The following is a 21356-nucleotide window of genomic DNA, read 5'->3' on the forward strand; positions in this document are numbered from 1 at the left end:
ATTTAAAAAGGACCAACATTTCAGGAAGTTCAGCCAAACCAATGAAAGGCTTAAAATATGCTACATAATACTAGTGTTGCTTTTTAGAAAATATTTATTGTTTCTTTGTTTGTTTATTTGCTTGTTTACCTACTTAGTGTTTAAATTAGAAGTGGTGAATTTTAAGGCCTTCCTGGTATTAAATAAGTACAACTTGCAGTAACCCTTGCTTCTAGAAGATACTGTATAATTCAATACAGTAATGTCTGTGGAGTCAGAGGTTCCTATCCTTGCTAAAAGCCAAGAAGTAGAAGGAATATTTCTTTAGAGAATGTGTTCCTTAACTACGGTTCCTAGATTTCTTTAGATACCACAGGTTCTATCTCAGATGGAGGAAATAAGTCTAAAAATCATTAGAAGGACTGAACATCTGAAGAAGTTGATATGGGACATAATGTTTTTAAGACAAATATACTTGCGAATCTAACACCATTCACCATCTCTAGCTCACTATGATTTATACCACAGTGCTGTCTGTAGCACAACACTTCTGGGAATTCTATTAAAAATTTACTTGTAGGAAACTCTTGGTAACCAATCTTAATATTCAAGTCACTTGTGCTTCCCAGGGTATGCTCCTTACCTTTCAATGGTATTATGGACATTATTTGATGCCATGTGCCAAAATCCTTGTAAGAGTATGCCCCACTGAAGGCCCAAGGCAGCAATGAGCAAGTTGATGCCAACACTGCTGAAGCCATATTTTTTCAGGAAGGTCATCAGGAAACCAAACCCAATAAATATCATCACATGAACATCCTGAAAGACTAGGGAAAAAATATTGAGAAAAATGTTATGATAGGCAACATCAGTAAATTTTATTTATTTATTATTATTATTATTTATTATTATTAATTCAATTTATATGCCGCCTTTCTCCGGAGACTCAGGGCGGCTTAAAATAAATTTCTCCTGGCAACTTCATTCCACTTTTTCTAAGTTTGAAAAGGGACAGTTATTTCTGGTAACATTATCATAAAAGAAAAAGAAAGAAAGAAAGAAAGAAAGAAAGAAAGAAAGAAAGAAAGAAAGAAAGAAAGAAAGGAGGGAGGGAGGGAGGGAGGGAGGGAGGGAGGGAGGGAGGGAAGGAAGGAAGGAAGGAAGGAAGGAAGGAAGGAAGGAAGGGGGAGGGAGGGAGGGAGGGAGGGAGGGAGGGATGGAAGGAGGGAGGTTGCTTATGTAGCACGAATGTTCACAAAGCGCCTTTCCTTATCCATTAAAAAATCTTTCATAAGAAGCAGTTACATTCAGTGGCCATGAAGTGCTGATAGTTTCAGGAGCAAATGGGGGGGGGTGTTTAGAATGGAATGGATTATCCTGAAAGAGGGTAGGTGGTCTTAGCTGTCTGAAATTTAAGAGCAATAAGAGCAATTTCTCTGCCTTTTAGAGGTATTGAATAAGGGAAAAAAGCCACTTTCAAGTGAGAACCTGGTAGAATTTTATTTACTTTATTAAGAAACAGCAAACAGGCAATGAAGAGTAACAGAAACAACTTTAAACACATTGGGCTATTGAATGAACCACCTTAGAGGTGCAAAATATTTTTAAAGGTCATTACAAGTTTAAACAGCCCAACTATAACTGCTCCCTTGGCAAATAAGCTCACTGTAATTGCCTTGACACAGAGTCTTGGGTAATACTTCTCCTCTCCATCTCCCATCAGACTCCTTCTTTCTAGTCTTCAAACTGCTTCTCTCAACTTCTCCTCTTCTTGACCCTCCAAGCCATCATTCACACCCTCAAAAAGCACTGGGAGAGTCCATCTTCTCATGCTCCAAAACTCCCAGCTTCTCATGCTCCATATTGGCCAAGCTGTTAACTGATGCTCAGGAGTTCTTTGCACAAAATCTGTCTTCCCTTCAGTGGCTTTTATATATATATATATAATAAGTAGTCTTCCTGCTACCAGAACTTTCTGCTGTCTTGATTTCAAACATCATTCCTGCCTTCTTTCCCTTCCTACACAGAATGAAGATACTTTATATATTTCTGAGTGAAATATCTGAAACATCCTCAGAGCTATCTTCTTTTCTCTCCATTCTATGCCCCCGTCCTGCTCTTTGACTTACATAAGAGTAATTAAATCATAACTCGAGCCAGCAGATGGTGTTATATTACTCTGATTTATTTGCTATTCCAATTCAAAGACTCTGAGTGACTCTATACACATGCAAACATACATATAGAGAGAGAAAGAGGCAGAGGCAGAGAGAAAGAATACAATTACAATACAAGTAAGAAAAGAGATATAAGGAATAACTAACAACATCTAAGCTCAGAGCATCTCTGAGGTACTGTGTCCTTTCATGTTATCTACAAATGCTCCTCTGAAAGTCCACTCTTTCATTTTAACATTTTATTATTTTATAGAATAAAATACAAAAATACAAAAGCAAATAGTAGAGGAGGGGAAAAGAGATGTGAAGAAGAGAGGGAAAAATTAAAAAAAGGCGTTGACTTCTGACTCCTTCTGTTGCAATAGAATAAAGCATTAATATCGAACCTCGATTTCTTACTTTTCCATAATAGTATAAACTAGCCATTTCTATAACGACAAACGAAGGGCCGCTCTTTTCTTCAAAAAGCTTCATAGGAATAAAGCAGTCTGGACATTCCTTCAATTCTGGGATCCTCAGCAAGCATTCTCACTACATAAACAGCCTCAATCCATCTCTGAGGTGCTCTCAGAGATATCCCGGCCTTGAACCATATAGGTCTTTAAAAACTATAATCAGCAGTTTGAATTGTACCCCAGGCTAATCAGCAACCAATGCAACTCCTGTAGTATTACAAAAATGAATGTATGCATAACTAACTGGACAAGCTGAATGATCTTCAAAGGCAGTCTTGTGTAGAGTACATGGGGCCATGAATCCAAGAAGTCCCTGATTGCAAAAAGGAATATTGTGGCCCCACCAAAATCAAGTATCATGGCTGACCCATGTGATTTCCATCCCATGCATAGAACATAATCTCTACTGAAAGGGTATACATAATCCATTTCATTCAGGGCTTTGTGCAGTTGTAATCTCACTAAGTTCTCAACAAATTTTCTTCAGAAAAGAAGATTCAAGACTGGCTACTGGTTATTCAGAAAAATAGGTTTGAACAATAGCTTCTTGAGGAGGGAATGCACTACTGGCTGGTGACACAATCATCTTGATCAAGAATGCATTAAGTATTACTTGAACCCGGTTTCAAGTAACTTTTCTGGAGGTTTACATTAAGCAGGTGAAAGTAGGGGTGTAATTTAGAAGTGGTACCCCAAAAAGGACACTAAGCTTATCTATTCCTTTAGGAACCATAGGGTCAAAGCAATTCCAGATAAGCTCATTAAATAAGGCTTGTGCCAGCTCTCCTCCAGCTAACATCCAACTCTGAATGAATATAAACACTTTCATCCTTTTGATTTTGTATGAATTCATTACAGCAGTGGTCCAGTATTTAATTTTTGGCCTAATTTTCTGCCAAATCTATTTTACTAAATACAATAAGGGGAAAGAAACCTCACTCCACTGTTTTTCTTGCTATAATGTAGACTAGAATTTGACCTCTTCCCCATGTTCAGTCACATTCATCTTCATCAGCATCAATGTAGGCTGCAGATTTATAATCTCTTCTGCAGTTTCATATTCTGGACCTCTGGTAAACCACTGTGTTTCCTTGGTACAGTGAGCAGAACTTGAAATAATCCCCAAGTAACCTTTGCAAACCCACCCAATTATGCACCTGGGGTGGGCCAATCAAATGGGTCCATCCTTCCTATGGAGGTCATTGGCACTGGCTGACAAGTTAACCAGAGAATGATCTGATTATGACAAGGTATTGAGGAAAATGTCTCCTGTCACATTTCAGTTACTCTGAAATATGTTATCCCATCATCATCTGAGCCCATGATCATGGAAGACAAGGTTTGTAAGTTCATACCGTGTTTCCCCAAAAATAAGACCCTGTCTTATATTTTTTTGAACCCTGAAATAAGCTCTTGGCCTTATTGCCATGCGCTCAAAAGCCCGATTGGACTTATTATCAGGGGATGTCTTATTTTGGGGAAAACATGGTAATAGCCATGACACATCTGAACTCACCCCTCAAGATGTCTCTCAAAACCAATAGGGTGGGCACTTCAATGCCAGCCCTATGATGAGGTTCAGCAGCTCAGGCAGGAATGAAGCTGTGCAGCAATAAACCCAGTGCAATATCAACACCCTCAACTTGTTCCTTGAGGCTAAGCTTATGAGTGAGAATTTACAGCCAGTTATTTACATATCTATTTTTATGTATTTATTTAGTAAATTTATGAGGCCACTTATCTCACATGAAATGACCCTAGGCAGCATACAATTTAGCCTATCCCAGATCAGTGTGGACAACTGATACTTATCCATCCTTCCTTTTCCTAAACTCATGGCTGGTTCAGTGCCTGGTAACCAGAATAACACATTTTAGATAGTATAACATCCTCTCCTCACCTATTCGGGCGTCTGTTGTATATACGATCAAATCAGGCAGAGTTGGAATTCAGAGTTCACTAAATCCCCATTACCTCGTTGCCGAGATGAGATCTAGAAGGTTGGAAGCATTGATTGGCCTCAAGTTTCAATGCACCCTTCTTTAGGATAACATTTCTGCTTCCCACATTATCTTTTCATCACTACCTCAATACTATTTCTCCTCTCTATTTCCTTACTTCCCTACACCTCCTACTTTTAGGTAACATATAGGGATGCCTAACTTACTCCATTTCTTCTCATCCTCAGCATCCCAACCCCACCAAACCTCTTTATTCTTCCTATGCTTGGTCTTGACAAAATAACTTCATATCCACTATTCTTTTCCAGCCACATCTCCTTCTGTCAAGTTGCTCTAATATATTCAAGCATCTCTATGAATCACCATTCTCCCAGATTCCACTTGTCTCCAAATTTGAAGAGATGCTACTTCACAATTCTGATGCCCAGGAGGAAGCATCTGCAATCACTCTCCACCGCTCTATCAGGGATGGTTGTTCAAATCCTCAAGTCATCCACTTCTGCTTTCCTCAGTCAAGTCTACCACAGTACCTTCCAAAATCAGTTTATATCATCTACTTCTCCGCTTTTACGTTTTGTCTTTGAAGAGGCCTTTTCCTGCATCCTGTATTTAACTGTTTAGCTTAATTTTATCCTTTTTAGCCTTGCATGAACTTCATTGTAGCCACTGTATTACATATGTTTTTGCAATTAACTGAAGAGAGGTTTTTTTAAAAAAGGTGAGAGGCAAAAAGAAAAAAAATCAGTCTGGCTTGCTTTCAATAAAATTCATTGAAGAATCAGTTAAAAGATTTGAATGAAGAAAATTTGTTTTAAATTACTGGGCATTTTCTTTTTTTCTTCATTTTTTAACTATGATGATTGTTTTAACAATTTGAGGGCTCAAATTTTTTTGAAGGCAGGTAGTTGTTCACAATTTCTCATTTCTTCCAGTGCCTCACTGCATATTTGTAAGACTTGCAGGCTCATACCAAATTCTCACTAAGGTGTACAGTTTCACACAATGGCAATTAGAAATAATTATCTGCATTGCAAAGTATTTAGATAATAGTTTAGACCAGGGGTCTCCAACCTTGGCAATTTTAAGACTCGTGGACTTCAACTCCCAGAATTCCTCAGCCAGCTTTGTTGAGTATTCTGGGAGTTGCAGTCCACGAGTCTTAAAGTTGCCAAGGTTGGAGACCTCTGGTTTAGACAATCTAACCATATACAAAAAGTATTGTATGTACTGTAAACACCATAGAAAAGGAAGCAACATTTATTATATTTAAAAAGAAAGAGAGGGAGATGGATGCAGTGGCTTTGATTTAAAGAACCATGAATGGAAGCAGAATATGCCTTAATACCAAAAATTTACAGAGCATTTTCTTTATCAAAAATTATCAAATTTCTGAATTTCAGAAATTATCAAATTATCAAATCAATATATATGTATGTATGTAATAATATTTAAGGAAATTACAAGATGGTTTGTAGATAAAGTCTTGATGATAAGACAAGTCTTAAGCAATAATTACCACATAGAGTGAAACTTGTCTGGATCTGAGGTCATTTGTTTCTTGGAAGAGTCATGCATGTATTAATGCAAAAATAACACTTCCACTTTTTTAACAATGATTTTAAAAATATGAATTTGGGAGGTCTATATTTAGTATCCAGTTTGGTGTAGAGGTTCAAACTTCAGGTTAAAAATCTGGGAGACCGTGAGTTCTAGTCTTGCCTTAGACACTAAGCCAGCTGAGAGAGTTTGGACTAGTCACTTTGTCTCAGGGAAGAAAGGAATAGCAAACCTTTCCTAGAGAACTGCAAAACTTAGAGACTTGTCCAGACAGTCTGACAACTAGATACAATTGAATGGAAGGGAGGTGGAAATGACAGAACATATATTTTAAAACAGAAGAACATATCTTCTATCTATGGTTTCTTCAATTAGAAGGAATAAATAGCAAGACATTTTTAAAAAAGGGGTTTGAGTTGAAATCCTGGTAAACCATTATCAAACAGAAAAAATAATTCTGGGTTTGATACATAAAATGTCTCATTTCATATAAGGTAGCTTCTGAGAAAAAATGCAACCTAAATCCCAATCTAAGTATGTTAGAGGAATAAGATTTATTATTCCATTGTTGGCTGGTGATGTCTGAAGCTACTATATCACATATAAAGGTGAGGGAATTGAAAAACATTTCCTCTAAAAATGTTGTAATTTAGTTTTTTGTATGTTCCTGGATCAATGGGAGCATGTTCAGGATAAATGTCCTAATTACATTAATGTTTTGGTTTACTTGGCCAACTTTAGCTGAAAAACTAAGCAGAGTCAGACTTTGTTCATATTTAATTGAGAAATAGTCTTAGAAGACGACAGTGGCAAACTATTTATGCCTTGCTGCCAAGCAAACCACATAGCCATATAGATTGACTCAAAGGGCAGTTTGCCTACATATGGCTTAAGTGCTGTTCCTTCCATTCAAAAGAGAATTGTACCAATTATAAGTAGGTTCATCCTTCTTCACAGAATGAATCCCCATTCAACAAAGACAACAATAATAATAAATCTGAGTAGTAATATCTTAAAAACATATACAAAGCATCCTAGAACATTAGCCTAAATAGTAAAAATGTAGGTAAATATTTATCCTACCATATTTAATGACTAATGGCATACATTAATACATAGACGTGGTGCCAGACTATAGTTAGCATAAAGCTCCTTCAATATAATTTGTAAGAATTCATTTGTGGATCTTACATTTTCAGAAATAAAGAAGTCCCCCATTCTGGCCAATGTGCCAGAAGGACATGGGACACTTACTCCATGGCAAGATATCCTTGTCATTTTAATCTGCAAGTCAGCAGATGTCTCTGAATAAGTGGAAGATAGGAGTCCAAGGCAGGCTATGAGATGTCAGAGAAATTCAAATTCCAACACATACCCACTCATAAAATTCTATGAACTTCCTAGAAATGGGAAGTTAAGACATATTCAGAAAGAATATGTCAAGTGGCTAGTTAGCTAACAACAAAATTAGCAGAAGCATCACATCTGTACCAAGATTTTCCCATTAGAGTATTTCATATTTGCATGTAAGCATTATTTTGCACTGTGCCGCTTATTCAGAATGACGTGCTTGCCTCAGAAGGAAACTTTAGCTTTTGAATGAGATTTGTGCCTCCAAGTATAGGATGTACAAAGGATACAATGAATGAGAGTGCAAGAAGCTCCTAATTAAGTTATGCACAGTTAGGAAAACCCAAAAGGCAGCTAACTTTTACCAGATTGCTATAGTTTATTAACCAATGGAGCCACTTACTTGGATACAATCCTATATTGACTGATGGCTCGCTCCATCTGTCCGCTGGTTGATATCTCACAAATATTCCAAATAAAATGATAATGATCACTTGTAAAAGAATGGCAAGAACAGGGAACCTGATCCGCATATTGGTGGAGAAAGAATTTGAACGGGGCATCCTTGCTGGAGTTTGGCAAAGAATGATAAGGACAACTCCTACAACTTGCTGTTTGTTTTAAGCTGAGTTGCATCATAATGACATAGCATAACCTCCTGCTTGTAAAACGTCAAGCCTACTGAAGGAGGTACTTACGTTTACTAAATGGTTCCTGCTTAGAAAACTTTTTTCTTATTCAACTTTAAGATTTATATCCATTCCTTCAAAAGTTTTCCAGAATAGAATTTTTTATATCTATATAATGCAAGGAAATGTTCAAACAAATCAAATGACTCTAACTTGTATTGTTTTAATATCATATGTTTGAATACTTTCTCATACATCTTGTTTAAAATATATAACAAATTAAATTAATACATAAATTTGTGTCTAAGTGCAAATTCCAAAAAGTATTTCAATAGTGTTAAAGCTACACATTGTGTCCACAACCATATGTTTTCAAAGATAAGACAAAAATGTTCTACTACAGACAGATAACACTTTTTTAAAAGTGTAAGCTTCCTTTTTTATTTTCTAATATGCAAGTGTACAGAAATATACACTTAAATATAAAATAAAATTTATTACAGTGGAAATGATATTTGAACCAGTTCTTTTAAAATATTTTGAGGCTAAAACATATGAAGAATGTTTGCAGGAATTAGGTATGTCTAGTTTAGTGAAAAGAAGGGCTGGGGTGACATGATAGCAGTGTTCCAAAATCTAAGGGGCTGCCACAAAGAAGAGGGAGTCAAGCTACTCTCCAAAACACCTGAGGGCAGGACAAGAAACAATGGGTGGAAACTAATCAAGGAGAGAAGCAGCCTAGAACTAAGGAGAAATTTCCTGACAGTTAGAACAATTAATCAGTGGAAAAACGTGCCTTCAGAAATTGTAAACAGAAGCTTTTAAGAAAAGTTAGTTAGTTAGTGGAATGAATTGCCTCCAGAACTTGTGGGTGCTCCATCACTGAAGATTTTTAAGAAGAGACTGGGCAGCCATTTGCCTGAAATGGTATAGGGTTTCCTGCTTGAGCATGAGTTTGGATTAGAAGACCTCCAAGGTTCCGTTCAGCTCTGTTATTCTGTTATTTTGTGGAATGTTTTAAAATGAATAAAAATTTATAATATGGCTGAGCAAAGACCCCCATCAATTTGTTCAATTTGAATAGCACCCTGCTTTAACTCACATTATTTTGTAGGCTGCTTCATTTGACAAGTCTGAATTTAGTTAGAATCAGCAGCCTAGACAGTAACTAGAAATCAAGTAATCTCACAATTAATTTCAAATAAATAGACAGTAATTTTTTTTTATTCTAGGCATTTCAAATTCTTTTGTTTTAAAACAAATACTGACAACTTTCATTTTTTTTCATAGAACTGACTTAGCTCACGCAATCAAGGTTTAGATTAATGGATCAAATGTGGTACTATACAAGAACAGTATTTATATGGAAGGGTGGGGAGGGCTCAAATAAAGACCTCTTTATTTGAATAGAGGAGGATTAATTATGAAATGGCATACCGCATAAAAAGTTGATCCAAGTTAGGACCCTTGTATAATTTCAGTGTTAGCAAAGAAAAGAAATTGCTTTGGAAATGACACACACTCTAAATTTCTCTTTCTTCCTCTTTTTCTTTCTTTCTTTCTTTCTTTCTTTCTTTCTTTCTTTCTTTCTTTCTTTCTTTCTTTCTTATATAATATATAATAAATGGTAGAAAAAGAAGGATTTAAATATTCCCATTTCCCATCTTAAGCAATCAGTGCTATACTTTCACAGAGCTCTACAATTCAATTCAAGCACCACTTTAAAACAAAAAACAAAAAAAAAACTTTTACTCCTGGAAGTCACATTGAATAAAAAGCAAACTAAATTTAGAATAGTCCTGTGTTATATATGGCGAACTCCTCATCCTGGCTCTCCTGTACTGTCCCAAATCATTTAAGGTAGGTTCAAAAAGATTCATGGTACATGTGTTTTCAAAACACACTCATTATTTCAGGCTAGAACCTAATCTATCCAAACTCATGCAGAATGGTTTGCAATTTAGCTGAATTTGATATGCACCTGTTATCATATTAGACTGAGACCCCAAAACTGGTAGGATTATCAAATTTGAACTAAAAAGTAGTTATTTGTTTAATCAATTTAGAGGCTACTGATTCCTAATAACCGTGACTTACAATTAAAAAGAACAAAACAGTAAAATAACAATAATTCATTCACAAATAGATATATAAGCAAACAATTTTTTTAAAAAAATCAACAAGGGCTCAACCATCAACCTTCCCAAGACCTAGAACAGGTTTTCAATAGCTTCCTGAATACCAGCAGAATAGGAGACATGTGGATCTCTGGGAGGATATTATTCCAGAGCAGAAGTCCTGTGACAGAGAAGGCACAATTCCTGGGTCTTGCTAGATGTTATTTCTTAATTGATGGGACCCAAAGTGCATTGAATGCTGAATTTGTTTCATTTGCAGGGAAGATAAGAAGGATATTCAAAGTATAATGGTAAACGCTAGAATTACTGTTTTATGTAAAACAGTATGTTGTGTGAGATCCATATCTGCTGTTCTTAATACAAGATAGTTACTAGCTTTGTTAGATAATCTTTCTTAAAAATCTATGAAACAGTTTGAATGATCCTGAAAACATAGGAACTTGTTGAACTATCACAGTGAAAGGCTTTCAGGGTCTTGCCCACAAAAATCTGGAGGAATAACAAATTTCTTAGCAGAGCTAGGATGACCAAAGTGTAGTACAATTGTGAATTGTTAGTCATTTTTGAACCATTACCACCCAGTGGTGGGATTCAATTTTTTTTACTACCAGTTCTGTGGGTGTGGCTTGATGGCATGGCAGGGGAAGGATACAGCAAAATCTCCATTCCCACCCCACTCCAGGAGAAGGATACTGTAAAATCTCTATTCCCTCTCCATTCCAGGGGAAGGTTACTGCAAAATCCCCATTTCTTCCCGATCAGCTGGGACTCAGGAGGCAGAGAATAGATGGAGGTGAGGCCAGTCAGATTTGGCATTTACCAGTTCTCCGAACTACTCAAAATTTCCACTACCAGTTCTCCAGAACTGGTCAGAACCTGCTGAATACCACCTCTGCTACCATCCCACATAAACACACACACAAACTAAATTAAGGTCTAAATTGACTGCATATGAGTCTCTAGATACCCCAAATATAAGTTGCGTAGTTGTCAGTATGACAACAGTAAAGTCTCAAGGTCAACTCCAGTGTTTCCTTTTGACCTAGAACATAATTTGGAGGGTCAGCTTTCCTGTTCTTTAATGACTAATCAATGTTGCAAAAAGAGTCTGGAAAATCAGTTCCTTTTAAAATGAATGGAAAGGCATTTAGGATTTATATTTATGAAATAATATAAAAAATTTCCATGGTACATATTTCTTCTATCTGTTAATGGTTTTCAAATATGGACTAAAGCACTAGGAATGAGGAACAGGGAATAAAATCAGAATTAACAAAATATTCTTTTTATGTTGTAATAAAGAGAGATTAGCAATGCTGCAGCTGTATTTTGCAATCTTCCACTGAAAAGGACAGTTTTGCTGCTGCCAATATAATTGTTGCTACCAACATCGTTATGGATACTTCATCACTGGAGGTTTTTAAGAAAAGATGGGACAGCCATTTATCCAAAATGATATAGGGATTCCTGCTCATGCAGGGATTGGACTAGAAGACCTCAAGGTCTCTTCCAACTCTGTTATTCTGTTATTCTATTCTGTTATTTCAAAGCTTATCAAAATGGTTTTTTTTTTAAGGGAGTCCTTTGGCAAATCATCCACATCATAAGTAAGAAACTTGTGTGTTTTCGAAAAAAAAAACAAACAAAAAAAAAAGCAAAGAGGTTACAGATTGATGAGTAATGAAAAGGAGTGTTAAGACTGTTTTCCTAATTTATTTCCTAATAGAATTAAAATAGGATGTGAATGGAAAACAGATGTGAAACATATTTTGGCATAGAAAGTAGAATGTGAATAGCCAGTATTTCTTAGCTAAGCAGCCATGCTACACTTTTACAAGCAAACAGTTAAGAAACAAAACTAATAAAAAGTGAGCTAACTATACAATACTTCTGTCATATATAGAGAAATCTCCTTTCCTTCATCTTTGTTTACATAAATTCAACTACTGCAGTTTCAGGAAAACTGAAAATTAATCTTCTTCAAAGACTCACTTTGATTGATGCCAACACTAAATCAATCCAAAGTCATCTAGTACTATTTGGGATTCAGCTGAATCTGATATGCACTTTTAATCATACTTTGAGAAAGAAGTGCTGCTAGTATTTTATTGTATTCTACTGAAAAGAAAAGAGGTTGTTGCCCACCACCATCAAACTATTAGAAGCTGAGTCATAGGCTCAGTTTTATATGGTGCTCAAAACCATACCCCAACTACGTTGTCAGAAACAACACTACCTCAGTTCCTGAAAACAGTATTTCAGATACTTGAGTGTACCTCTAAAGCTGCCTGGCAGCTGAAGGTTGGGCCAACTAAGGTGAAGATTGCAATGGCTTCCTCAATATTCTTGCTAAATTTAATTTTATCTTGAAGCAGGTGCTACTGGATGAACCAATGACTTATGGCCTCTTCTTAACTAGAGTTATGTATAACAAAATAAATAAGGTCCTGGAGCTTCTGTCTGGTTGCAAAGTATTTCAGTCCATACAAGATTTTTTTAAGCCTCCTTATAGTTGAATTGTCATGAGTACAGGATATTAGCAGCTTAAGTGTGCAGTGACAATATGCCCTAAATCTAAAAGGCCAAAAAAATTATAATAATTTGCCACCCTGGAACTGTCTAATGATTTTGAAACATTCTCTCATAGTTTCCCCAACTGCTTTGCTGGAACATAGGTTTACTACAACTCCTCTGAAAAGCATCCCTGGGCATGTCTTGTTGAAGTGTGTATTCTGTAGGGATCTTTGTGATATGGTTGTTATGCTCCATTTAGTAAATTTTCCAGGTCATCCAGATGAATTCCATCTCACCTTTCACCTGTCTTAGGGTAGGGAAGACCATGGTACTTCTGACCCCCAAGGCCTCCCTGACCCACTGAGATATCTTGTGCTTCCCCTACCTATCCTGCCCCACTGGATCTCCACAGGCACTAGGCCTGTGGAGATTCGTTTACCATTAGAAGATTTTGATCAAGCAAGCAATCTCCTCTCCAGCCTCTCTGCTATGGTTTCTTTGTCTGCTCCTTCAGGCCTCCTTCAGGAGATTGCACTCCTTCGGGCCTCTGTTCTGTGTCAAAAGCTTTTGCAAAGGGATGGAAGGCTTCAAGCAGTGCGTGATCACTGCCCCGGTGCTCCAAAAGCAGATCAGGTGTGCTGCACAGGCAGCCTCGGGGAGTCAGTCAAACTGGGCAGGGCATGCTCATCCCACTTTTGGAGCACCAGGAGCAGGCAACCCCATGGCAGAGAGGCTGGAGAGGAGACAACTTGCTTGAGGAGAGAGACAGAGTGGTCAGACTGTTCTGGAACTCTGGATCTTCAGAAGGTGAGTGATCAGAAACAGGGTGGGGAAGAGCCGGTGAGTTAGCATAGCAGTGCCAGTGCCTGTTATCCTGTTTCCCCAAAAATAAGACATCCCCTGATAATAAGTCCAATCAGGCTTTTGAGCACATGCACTAAAATAAGCCCTCCCAGAAAATAAGCCCTCCCCGGAAATATTTAACCGCATGCACAGCTGGTCCCCGCCATTTCTTCTGGTTAGGGTTAGGGAAGCAGAGCTGGAAATCAGGAAAGACAGCAAGAGGAGCCCCGTCTTGCTCCACACACCCCAAAATAATAAGACCTCCCCGAAAATAAGGCCAAGCTCTTAAACTGGGGTTCAAAAAATATAAGACAGGGTCTTATTTTCGGGGAAACACAGTAGATCCCTGGAGGGAGGGGAATAGGCAGAGGGAATATTGCAGTGTCTCTGCAGTCGATGGTAAAGGTGAACAACTGCCACGTGTTACGCTCCCACGTAACACCTCTCCTGCGCGAGCTGCATTGTCTCCCGGTGGTCTTCCGGGTGCGCTTTAAGGTGTTGGTTCTCATCTTTAAAGCGCTCCATGGCTTAGGGCCAGGGTATTTGCGAGACCGCCTGCTGCTACCGATAACCTCCCACCGGCCAATACGCTCTCACAGAGAGGGCCTCCTCGGGGTGCCGTCGGTCAGGCAATGTTGGCTGGCGGCCCCCAGGGGGCGAGCCTTCTCTGTGGGGGGACCCGCCCTGTGGAATGAGCTGCCTCCTGGAATACGATTGATCCCGGACCTCCGGACCTTCCGTAAAGCCCTGAAGACGTTTTTATTTCATCAAGCCGGCCTAGCCTAAATGGTTTTTTTTAATTGGGATTTTAAATTTTATGGATTTGGGGTTTTAAATTTGGGTAGCCAATGATTTAATTCTTTTAATTATCTTAACTTTTGCATTTGTATGTTTTTTAAATTTTGGCTGTTCACCGCCCTGAGTCCCTTCTGGGAGAAGGGCGGTATACAAATTAAATTATAAATAAATATAAATAAATAAATGGTGCTGCAACATTTTTACTTCAGGACTGTGTCATAAGTACTTTGGGGCGTTATAACTTTGAATCATCGCTAAGTGAACTGTCATAACTTGAGGACTACCTGTATTTGGATTGTGTTCCAAGCCTACAGGGCCTCTGTTCTTCTTCTTAAACTGTTGGTGTTTTTTCCTTGTTCTAACTTTTCAAATCATAATTTTATAACAACTATTGTTACAATTCTATAACAACAAGCCTATCTAATTAGCAAAACTTAAAATCAAAGTTTCATTTTTTTCCCCACCTCAAACACGAAGTCCAAAAGTGGTTTCAAATAGAATCAAAATTAATTATATTCTTTTCTTTAATCAAAGCAGTCAATTTAACCATCTCTGCTCACTCTATCAAGTTTTGCAGCCATTCAACCATTGTGGGAACCAAAGTATCCTTCCATTTCTGTGCATAAAGTATTCTTGCTGATGTCAACACATATAATATTGAAGTCCTATTTTTTTTCAAGTTCCTTATCCATTAAGCCTAAAAGAAAAATCTGTGGTTTTACCTTTATATTCACTTTAAGAATCTTCTGTATTAAGATGTGAATCCTACTCCAAAATTTCTTTGCTTTCTCACATGTCCACCATTAATGGCAAAATGTTCCTTCTTTACCATTACATTTCCAACATTCTTTTTAAGGAATGTTGCGGGACCGCCTACTACCACAATAGCTTCCCACCGGCCGGTACGCTCCCATAGAGAGGGGCTCCTCCGGGTGCCGTCGGCCAAACAATGCCGACTGGCGGCCCCTAGGGGGAGAGCCTTCTCTGTGGGGGCACCTACTATCTGGAATGAGCTCTCCCCGGAGATACGGAGGATCCCGGATCTGCGCACCTTCCACCGCGCTCTAAAGACCTTATTATTTCACCAGGCGGGCCTGGCCTAATTTTCTCCCTCTTTTATAAAAGAATCTTTAATTTTTAATATTTTTTAGTATTTTATATATTTAAATTTTAAATGGTTTTAAATTGATTGGGGTTTTAATTTGTCTGGGCCAAAACTATTTAATTTGATTTTAGTTTTGCTTTTTAAATTTTGTATGTATGTATTTTATTGTTTGGCTGTGCACCGCCCTAAGTCCTTCAGGAGGAGGGCGGTATAGAAATCAAATCAAATAAATAAATAAATAAAAATAAGTATCTTTATACATTCTTGACAATTTATCCAGTGTTAGATACCAACATCATTTTATTTAAAAAATCTTTTAGATTATAATTTAGTGTAAATTTAAAAACTTTTGCCCACATGTTTTCCCATTGTGCAAGCACTATGTTATATCCAAAATTCTTTGCCCACTGAATCATACAATGCTTTGCATACTTGTTCATTTCAGATACAAGAAAGATGGATCACAGATGGTAATAGAAAGGGAAGGGGAACTTTATTAGCAAACTATCCACTATTTGCATTATTAGTCATATTAATTGTCTAGGCACAGAAACATGTGCTGAAGCTGGATGTTTCATCAAAAGGACAAAAAGTTCAACTTAACGTAATTTAAACTCCATCACTTACATACTTGCCTGGAGTGTTGCAACACACTGACAAAAGGGACGGAATTTGCATTATAACACATTGTTTTTCTCACAGACACCCATATCTAAACAATTATTTGCAGCTAAACAGGCAGTGAGAATCTGTGTGTAGGCTATATATAAATTCTTGGTAGGAATGAATTAAAGCCTCAGGAAATGAAAGGACATGTTTGCAAAACCTGACATTTGTCATAGACACATTGTTGAGGGTTCTCTTCTCTCAACTGACCTTTGGTATTCCTCCACCTTCCCAGAGTAAAGATTTATACCAGCACCATTAATTAGTAGGAGAGTAGGAAATAATAATATTAACCTCAGAATGGGATGACTGAATTTTAATGCAAGGTCTATATGAAGAAGGGTACTGCGCTATGGGCTTTCAATTTCACACAGCCAACCGCTAAGCCCCATTCTGATGGGTGATCTCTGCTAGACCTAATAGTAACTAACAAGTGTAGATGGATGACAAAAAAACCCTCTCATCTTTGACTGATGAACCAGGTTTCTACTGCTTTGGAAGAGATAAAATTACTCTTATGAAATGAATTAAAGGAGAATTGAAGTATGACATGACTGTCTGGATTCACCTGAAGCCTTAATGACTTGCCAGTTACATGGGCCTCTCAGCTTCAGCTTTTCTCATTTAATAGGATCAATAAAACTGCAAAGCTTCTAACTGCCATGGGAGTGGCATATAATAGCCGAATTCATGTTGTAATCCTTCAGATAGTTAACAAAACTTCTTTTGTCTGCCAATCAATCCACAGGCTGGTAGAAGTTGAATAACATACTAGGTCAAGGGCATTCCTGCTGCTATTTGTGCAATAATTCCAAAGTTTTCTCCTCCCACCCCCACGCAACACCACCCCTGCCCCTTCAGATCAGTCCTTGTGACTGTATAGACAAATTCATGTGATTTTTCCCTGCAACATTTTTGAAATTGGTTGGCCTTGCCTTCTTCCTAGGGCTGAGAGAGAGTGATTGGCCCAGAGACTTCCCATTGGCTTCCATGATTAAGAAGAACTAGGACTAAACTTCCCCACTCCTGGTCTATCACTTCATCAAACTAGCTCTAAATCCCAAAGCTACTTTGGAGTTAAAATCTGTTTTAGTTTCTTTTCACTCCAGTTTCCAGAGATGTTTCCATGTTCCGTCCTCCCAGTAGGCTGGTCAGCATTTCTTGCTTGCCCCAGCATAAGCAGAAGCTACTCACCCTTTCAAGATAACAGGAATGCATGACATATTCAATGCTTCCCCAGTCTGCAGCAAATGCAACTGAGGCTTTCTTGCTTTGCCTCAAAACTGAATGATGGGAGAAGAAATGACAACTGGTAAATGTTAGTTAATGCCTCTGCTCCAATTGGCAAGTGTCACTAAGCAGGGACAACCCCTTCCTTTCAATCCTTGATCATTGCCCTCCATAGCTGCTTTATTTTCAGCAGTTAAATTGATTGCCCCATTCAGAAGAAATGCACTGAACCACTGAGTCAATAACTACCCAAATTAAATAAAGTTCACATCACCTGTCAGATGATTAACTGAATTGGTTATGCATATGGCTTGATTCCATTTTCTTCTTCACACAGATGGTTACATATTGTCAAAACAACCATTTACTTTTCTGTCTTAGATATAATTTTTCAAAAACGTAATGGTGTTTACCAAGTTAAAGCATTAAAGTGCAGTTATATGCAAACACAGCAACCAACTTTACAATTAAAGTTCTTTTCTTGCTTTCTCCCAGCTTTGGCTCCTAATCACTGCTGCAGCCCATTATCATAGGAGGGTCTTGGGAGTTCAAGTAGCAAGATTTTGCTGGTTTGAATTCAGACAGAAACAAGTTTTCTTTCATTACTACAGTATTTCTTTTCTTGCTACCAGCTTTTAACCTGGTATTATGGGACTGTTAACAGCCTTTGTGGGCATCATAAATAGAAAAATAGCAGAAATGCATTCATGATACACATATATTGGTATCTGGTGTAAATTGTCATAATTAAATTAAATCCCCAGATTTCTGTAGGCCATATTCAGTTCTAATCTAGAGAAGGAACCCCTTCTCAGGAAACAAAGTACGACAGTAGCAGTAGTAGTATTTCAGGATCAATGGTCCATCTCAAGAAAGTCAAATCAGTGATTTAGGCATTTTTCTTATCTCCTGGGAGGAAACGGGGAGCTATGTTCAGAGAAATAATGTAGATAACAGCTAGATAAAAATAAACCTGTCTAGTTCACCTAATTCTTGGAAGCTTTCAGTGGATACTTAGAGTTTGAAACCAGATTGTTCTAATGAACTTTCAGAACTGCCTACAAGATTGTCCTGCCTCTCAAACAAATATTAAATACATACATCTGATATTTACTGCAAAGGAGACTATTTGCAACAAGTTCATGATGATTGTGTCAGTACTACTCCTACTGCATAGACTGAATAACTGTTAGAGAACTGCTCTGAACTGATAAGAACATTCTTCCTACACTTCCTACAAACTTCACAGAAGTAGAGAAGGCATTGCTTCTAAGACAGACTTCACCTACTTTGACATGTGAGGAGAATAACCCAGAATGGCTAGATTGAATGGGATTTGGGTAGGTGTAGTTTCATTTTCTGTAACTTCTTTTTCCAGGACCCAAGATGAAAACAGTCTTGCCATAGATGTAATTCTGAAAGAAAAAAAATGATTGGAAACTTCTTATAGGGTGTTCCTACCAAAAGCAGTGAGCAGAAAAATTAATGCAAGAACTGTGACTTGGAAACTATCTGAAACCTATGATAATGGGAGAGTTTTCCTTTTATGAAATTTGAATTTAGCCTATATGCCAATGAAGATGGAACATGTTAGAAAATAGGAAAGAAATACCAGACTAGGGATAAGGTCAGAAATGGAAAATTCATACAGGAAGGATGCAGAAGCTCAGAGTTTGTGGAAGATTATGAAATCTTCCCCCACTTTTTTCATGAAGGGGTCCTATTTCTTCCCATTTGAATCTGGCTGGCCTACTTGAAAGGGGATCTTCCAGGTTCCTTTGGTTCATGAGGTGAAAGGAGTTGGGGCTAAAACAACTAACTGGTAGAGTCGTGACTTCCCGGAATTGTTCTCTCCAAGGTCCAGCTTGCCCCGACTTTAATCCCCCTTTGGAAAGGAGTTAATATGTGGCTTTTCCAACTGGAGACTAGCATCTACTCTTCTTATCAAATGGGCAGGGAGCTCATTTAAATGTTATAGTTGTTTTATGAGTTATAATGATGTTAGCTTTTTAAGATTTTGTTTTATAAAGGGCCTAGAGATGTGAAGTTATGATCACAAGAAAACTCTGCAAATATGTAAGCAAACAAGTGAACGAGGAAAGAGAGAGAGAGAGAAAGAAAGAGAAAGAACTTCAAAGTGTATATACTGCATAACATTGAATGGATTAATAAGAGTCTTGGGACTTCCATATTATACATCAGTTGTAGTTATTTCATGTGACCAGAAATGTACCTTGGACATATGGAAGCCCCAGAATTGGGGATAGATTTTTTTAAAAAAATTTATTAAAGATAAACAAACAAAAACATACATACGTACAATACACAAGATAAACAAACTATACATTAAAATCAAGTCTTACAACTTGAGCCTTAAGAAAAAAAGAAAATTACTTCGGTATTTTATATTTCTATATATATATATCTACATCCTTCATTATATAACGATCTTTTAAGATTATTTCTTAATTTTGGTTTCCTTTGTTGGTATTCCCTTCCTGTCCTATTTGATTATTTCTTATTTCGTTTTCCTTTTCTCTAGCCAATCGTACCATCATTGCCAAACTAGATAGTACTCTGTGTCTTCCTTATCCTGTATTTCTTTGGTAAGCCTGTCCATCTCTGCACATTCCATTACTTTTTGTATTATTTTATCCTCTAATGGCGTATCTTCCAATTTCCACATTTGTGCGAACATGATTCTTGCAGCTGTCAGAATATGGATTATCAAATATTGTATTTCCTTTTCATAATGATTGGTTAGTATTCCTAATAAGTATGTTTCTGGTCTTAATGGCACTCTCTGGATGGTAATTTCTTCCAACTGTTTTTGAATCGTTTTCCAAAATTTTTTTGCCTTTTGGCATGACCACCACATGTGATAGAATGTCCCTTTATGTGATCTACATTTCCAACAGTCCTGTGTAGTGTTGGGGAACATCTTTGCCAAACATGCAGGGGGGAGATGCCATCTGTAGAACATTTTGTATGTATTTTCTTTGTAGAGTACAGACATTGTCAGTTTGGTATTTACTTTCCACATTTTTTCCCATTTATCGATTTCAATATTGTATCCGAAATTTTTTGCCTACGTGATCATATTCTCTTTTACCACCTCTTCCTCTAATTTGTATTTTAGTAAATAATTATAAATTTTGGTTATTAATTTATCATCTGATCCCAATAGAATTTTGTCCAATTCATTCTGTTCTTTTTGGATTCCAAATTTTTTCATATCCATTTTGTGTCATGATTTGATTTGTAAATATGGCCACCAATCAATGTCTGTACCCTGTTCCTTCAGTTCCTCTCTTGTCTTCAGTTCTTCTTCATTATTCAGTACTTCATTGTATGTTCTCATCTTATCTATGTCCATTGTGTTTGGATAAATTTGGGCCTCCATGGTTGAGATCCACCTCGGGACCTTGTCGTAGTGGTTTCTCCTTATTTCTGTCCAAGTTTTTGCAAGTGCTTCTCTGATAAAGTGTCTTCTGAAATGTTCATGTTGCCTGAATTTCTCCTCCCATAAGAATGCATGCCATCCTTTCAACAGGTCGAATCCCTCTAGTGCCAACATACGTTTGTTTTTTAATGTTATCCAGTCTTTTATCCAAGTAACTGATGCTGCATTGTAATAAATTTGCCAGTCCGGTAACCCTAGACCACCCCTCTCTCTGGTGTCTTGAAGATGTTTCAATTTGATTCTTGCCCTTTTTCCTTGCCAGATGTATTTTGATATCATTTTATCGAGATCTTTAAAGTATGATTTCCCTGGGTTTATTGGTATTACTTGAAATAGATACAATATTTTCGGCAGAATATTCATTTTGATGGAGGCAATTTTACCTAAAAGTGATAATCGTAGTTTACTCCATATCTCTAGGTCCTTTTGAATTTGTTTGGTCAATTTATTATAGTTGTCTTCTTTGAGTGTTGATACTTTGTTGGTGAGCC

The 21356-nt window shown here is 37.3% G+C and overlaps 1 protein-coding gene across 2 annotated transcripts in view; it reads right to left on the reverse strand.

Annotated features, from left to right (window-relative positions):
- RHAG (Rh associated glycoprotein) overlaps positions 1-18709 on the reverse strand; it is a 40452-nt gene extending 21743 nt beyond the window's left edge. Inside the window, exons 1-2 of one of the 2 annotated variants that reach the window (XM_034432532.3) lie at positions 18692-18709; positions 623-806 (exon numbers count right to left, since the gene is read on the reverse strand). In XM_034432532.3, the coding sequence (XP_034288423.1) occupies positions 623-786 (164 nt within the window). In that variant the 5' untranslated portion in view covers positions 787-806; positions 18692-18709. Of the gene's footprint in view, positions 1-622; positions 807-7882; positions 8078-18691 lie in introns of those variants that run through there. The other variant, XM_034432531.3, reaches the window with a different exon arrangement.
- Between the last annotated feature and the right edge of the window lie 2647 nt (positions 18710-21356).

The sequence above is a fragment of the Pantherophis guttatus genome, chromosome 1, assembly GCF_059756535.1.
Source record: "Pantherophis guttatus breed Tessera chromosome 1, ASM5975653v1, whole genome shotgun sequence".
NCBI lineage: Eukaryota > Metazoa > Chordata > Lepidosauria > Squamata > Colubridae > Pantherophis > Pantherophis guttatus.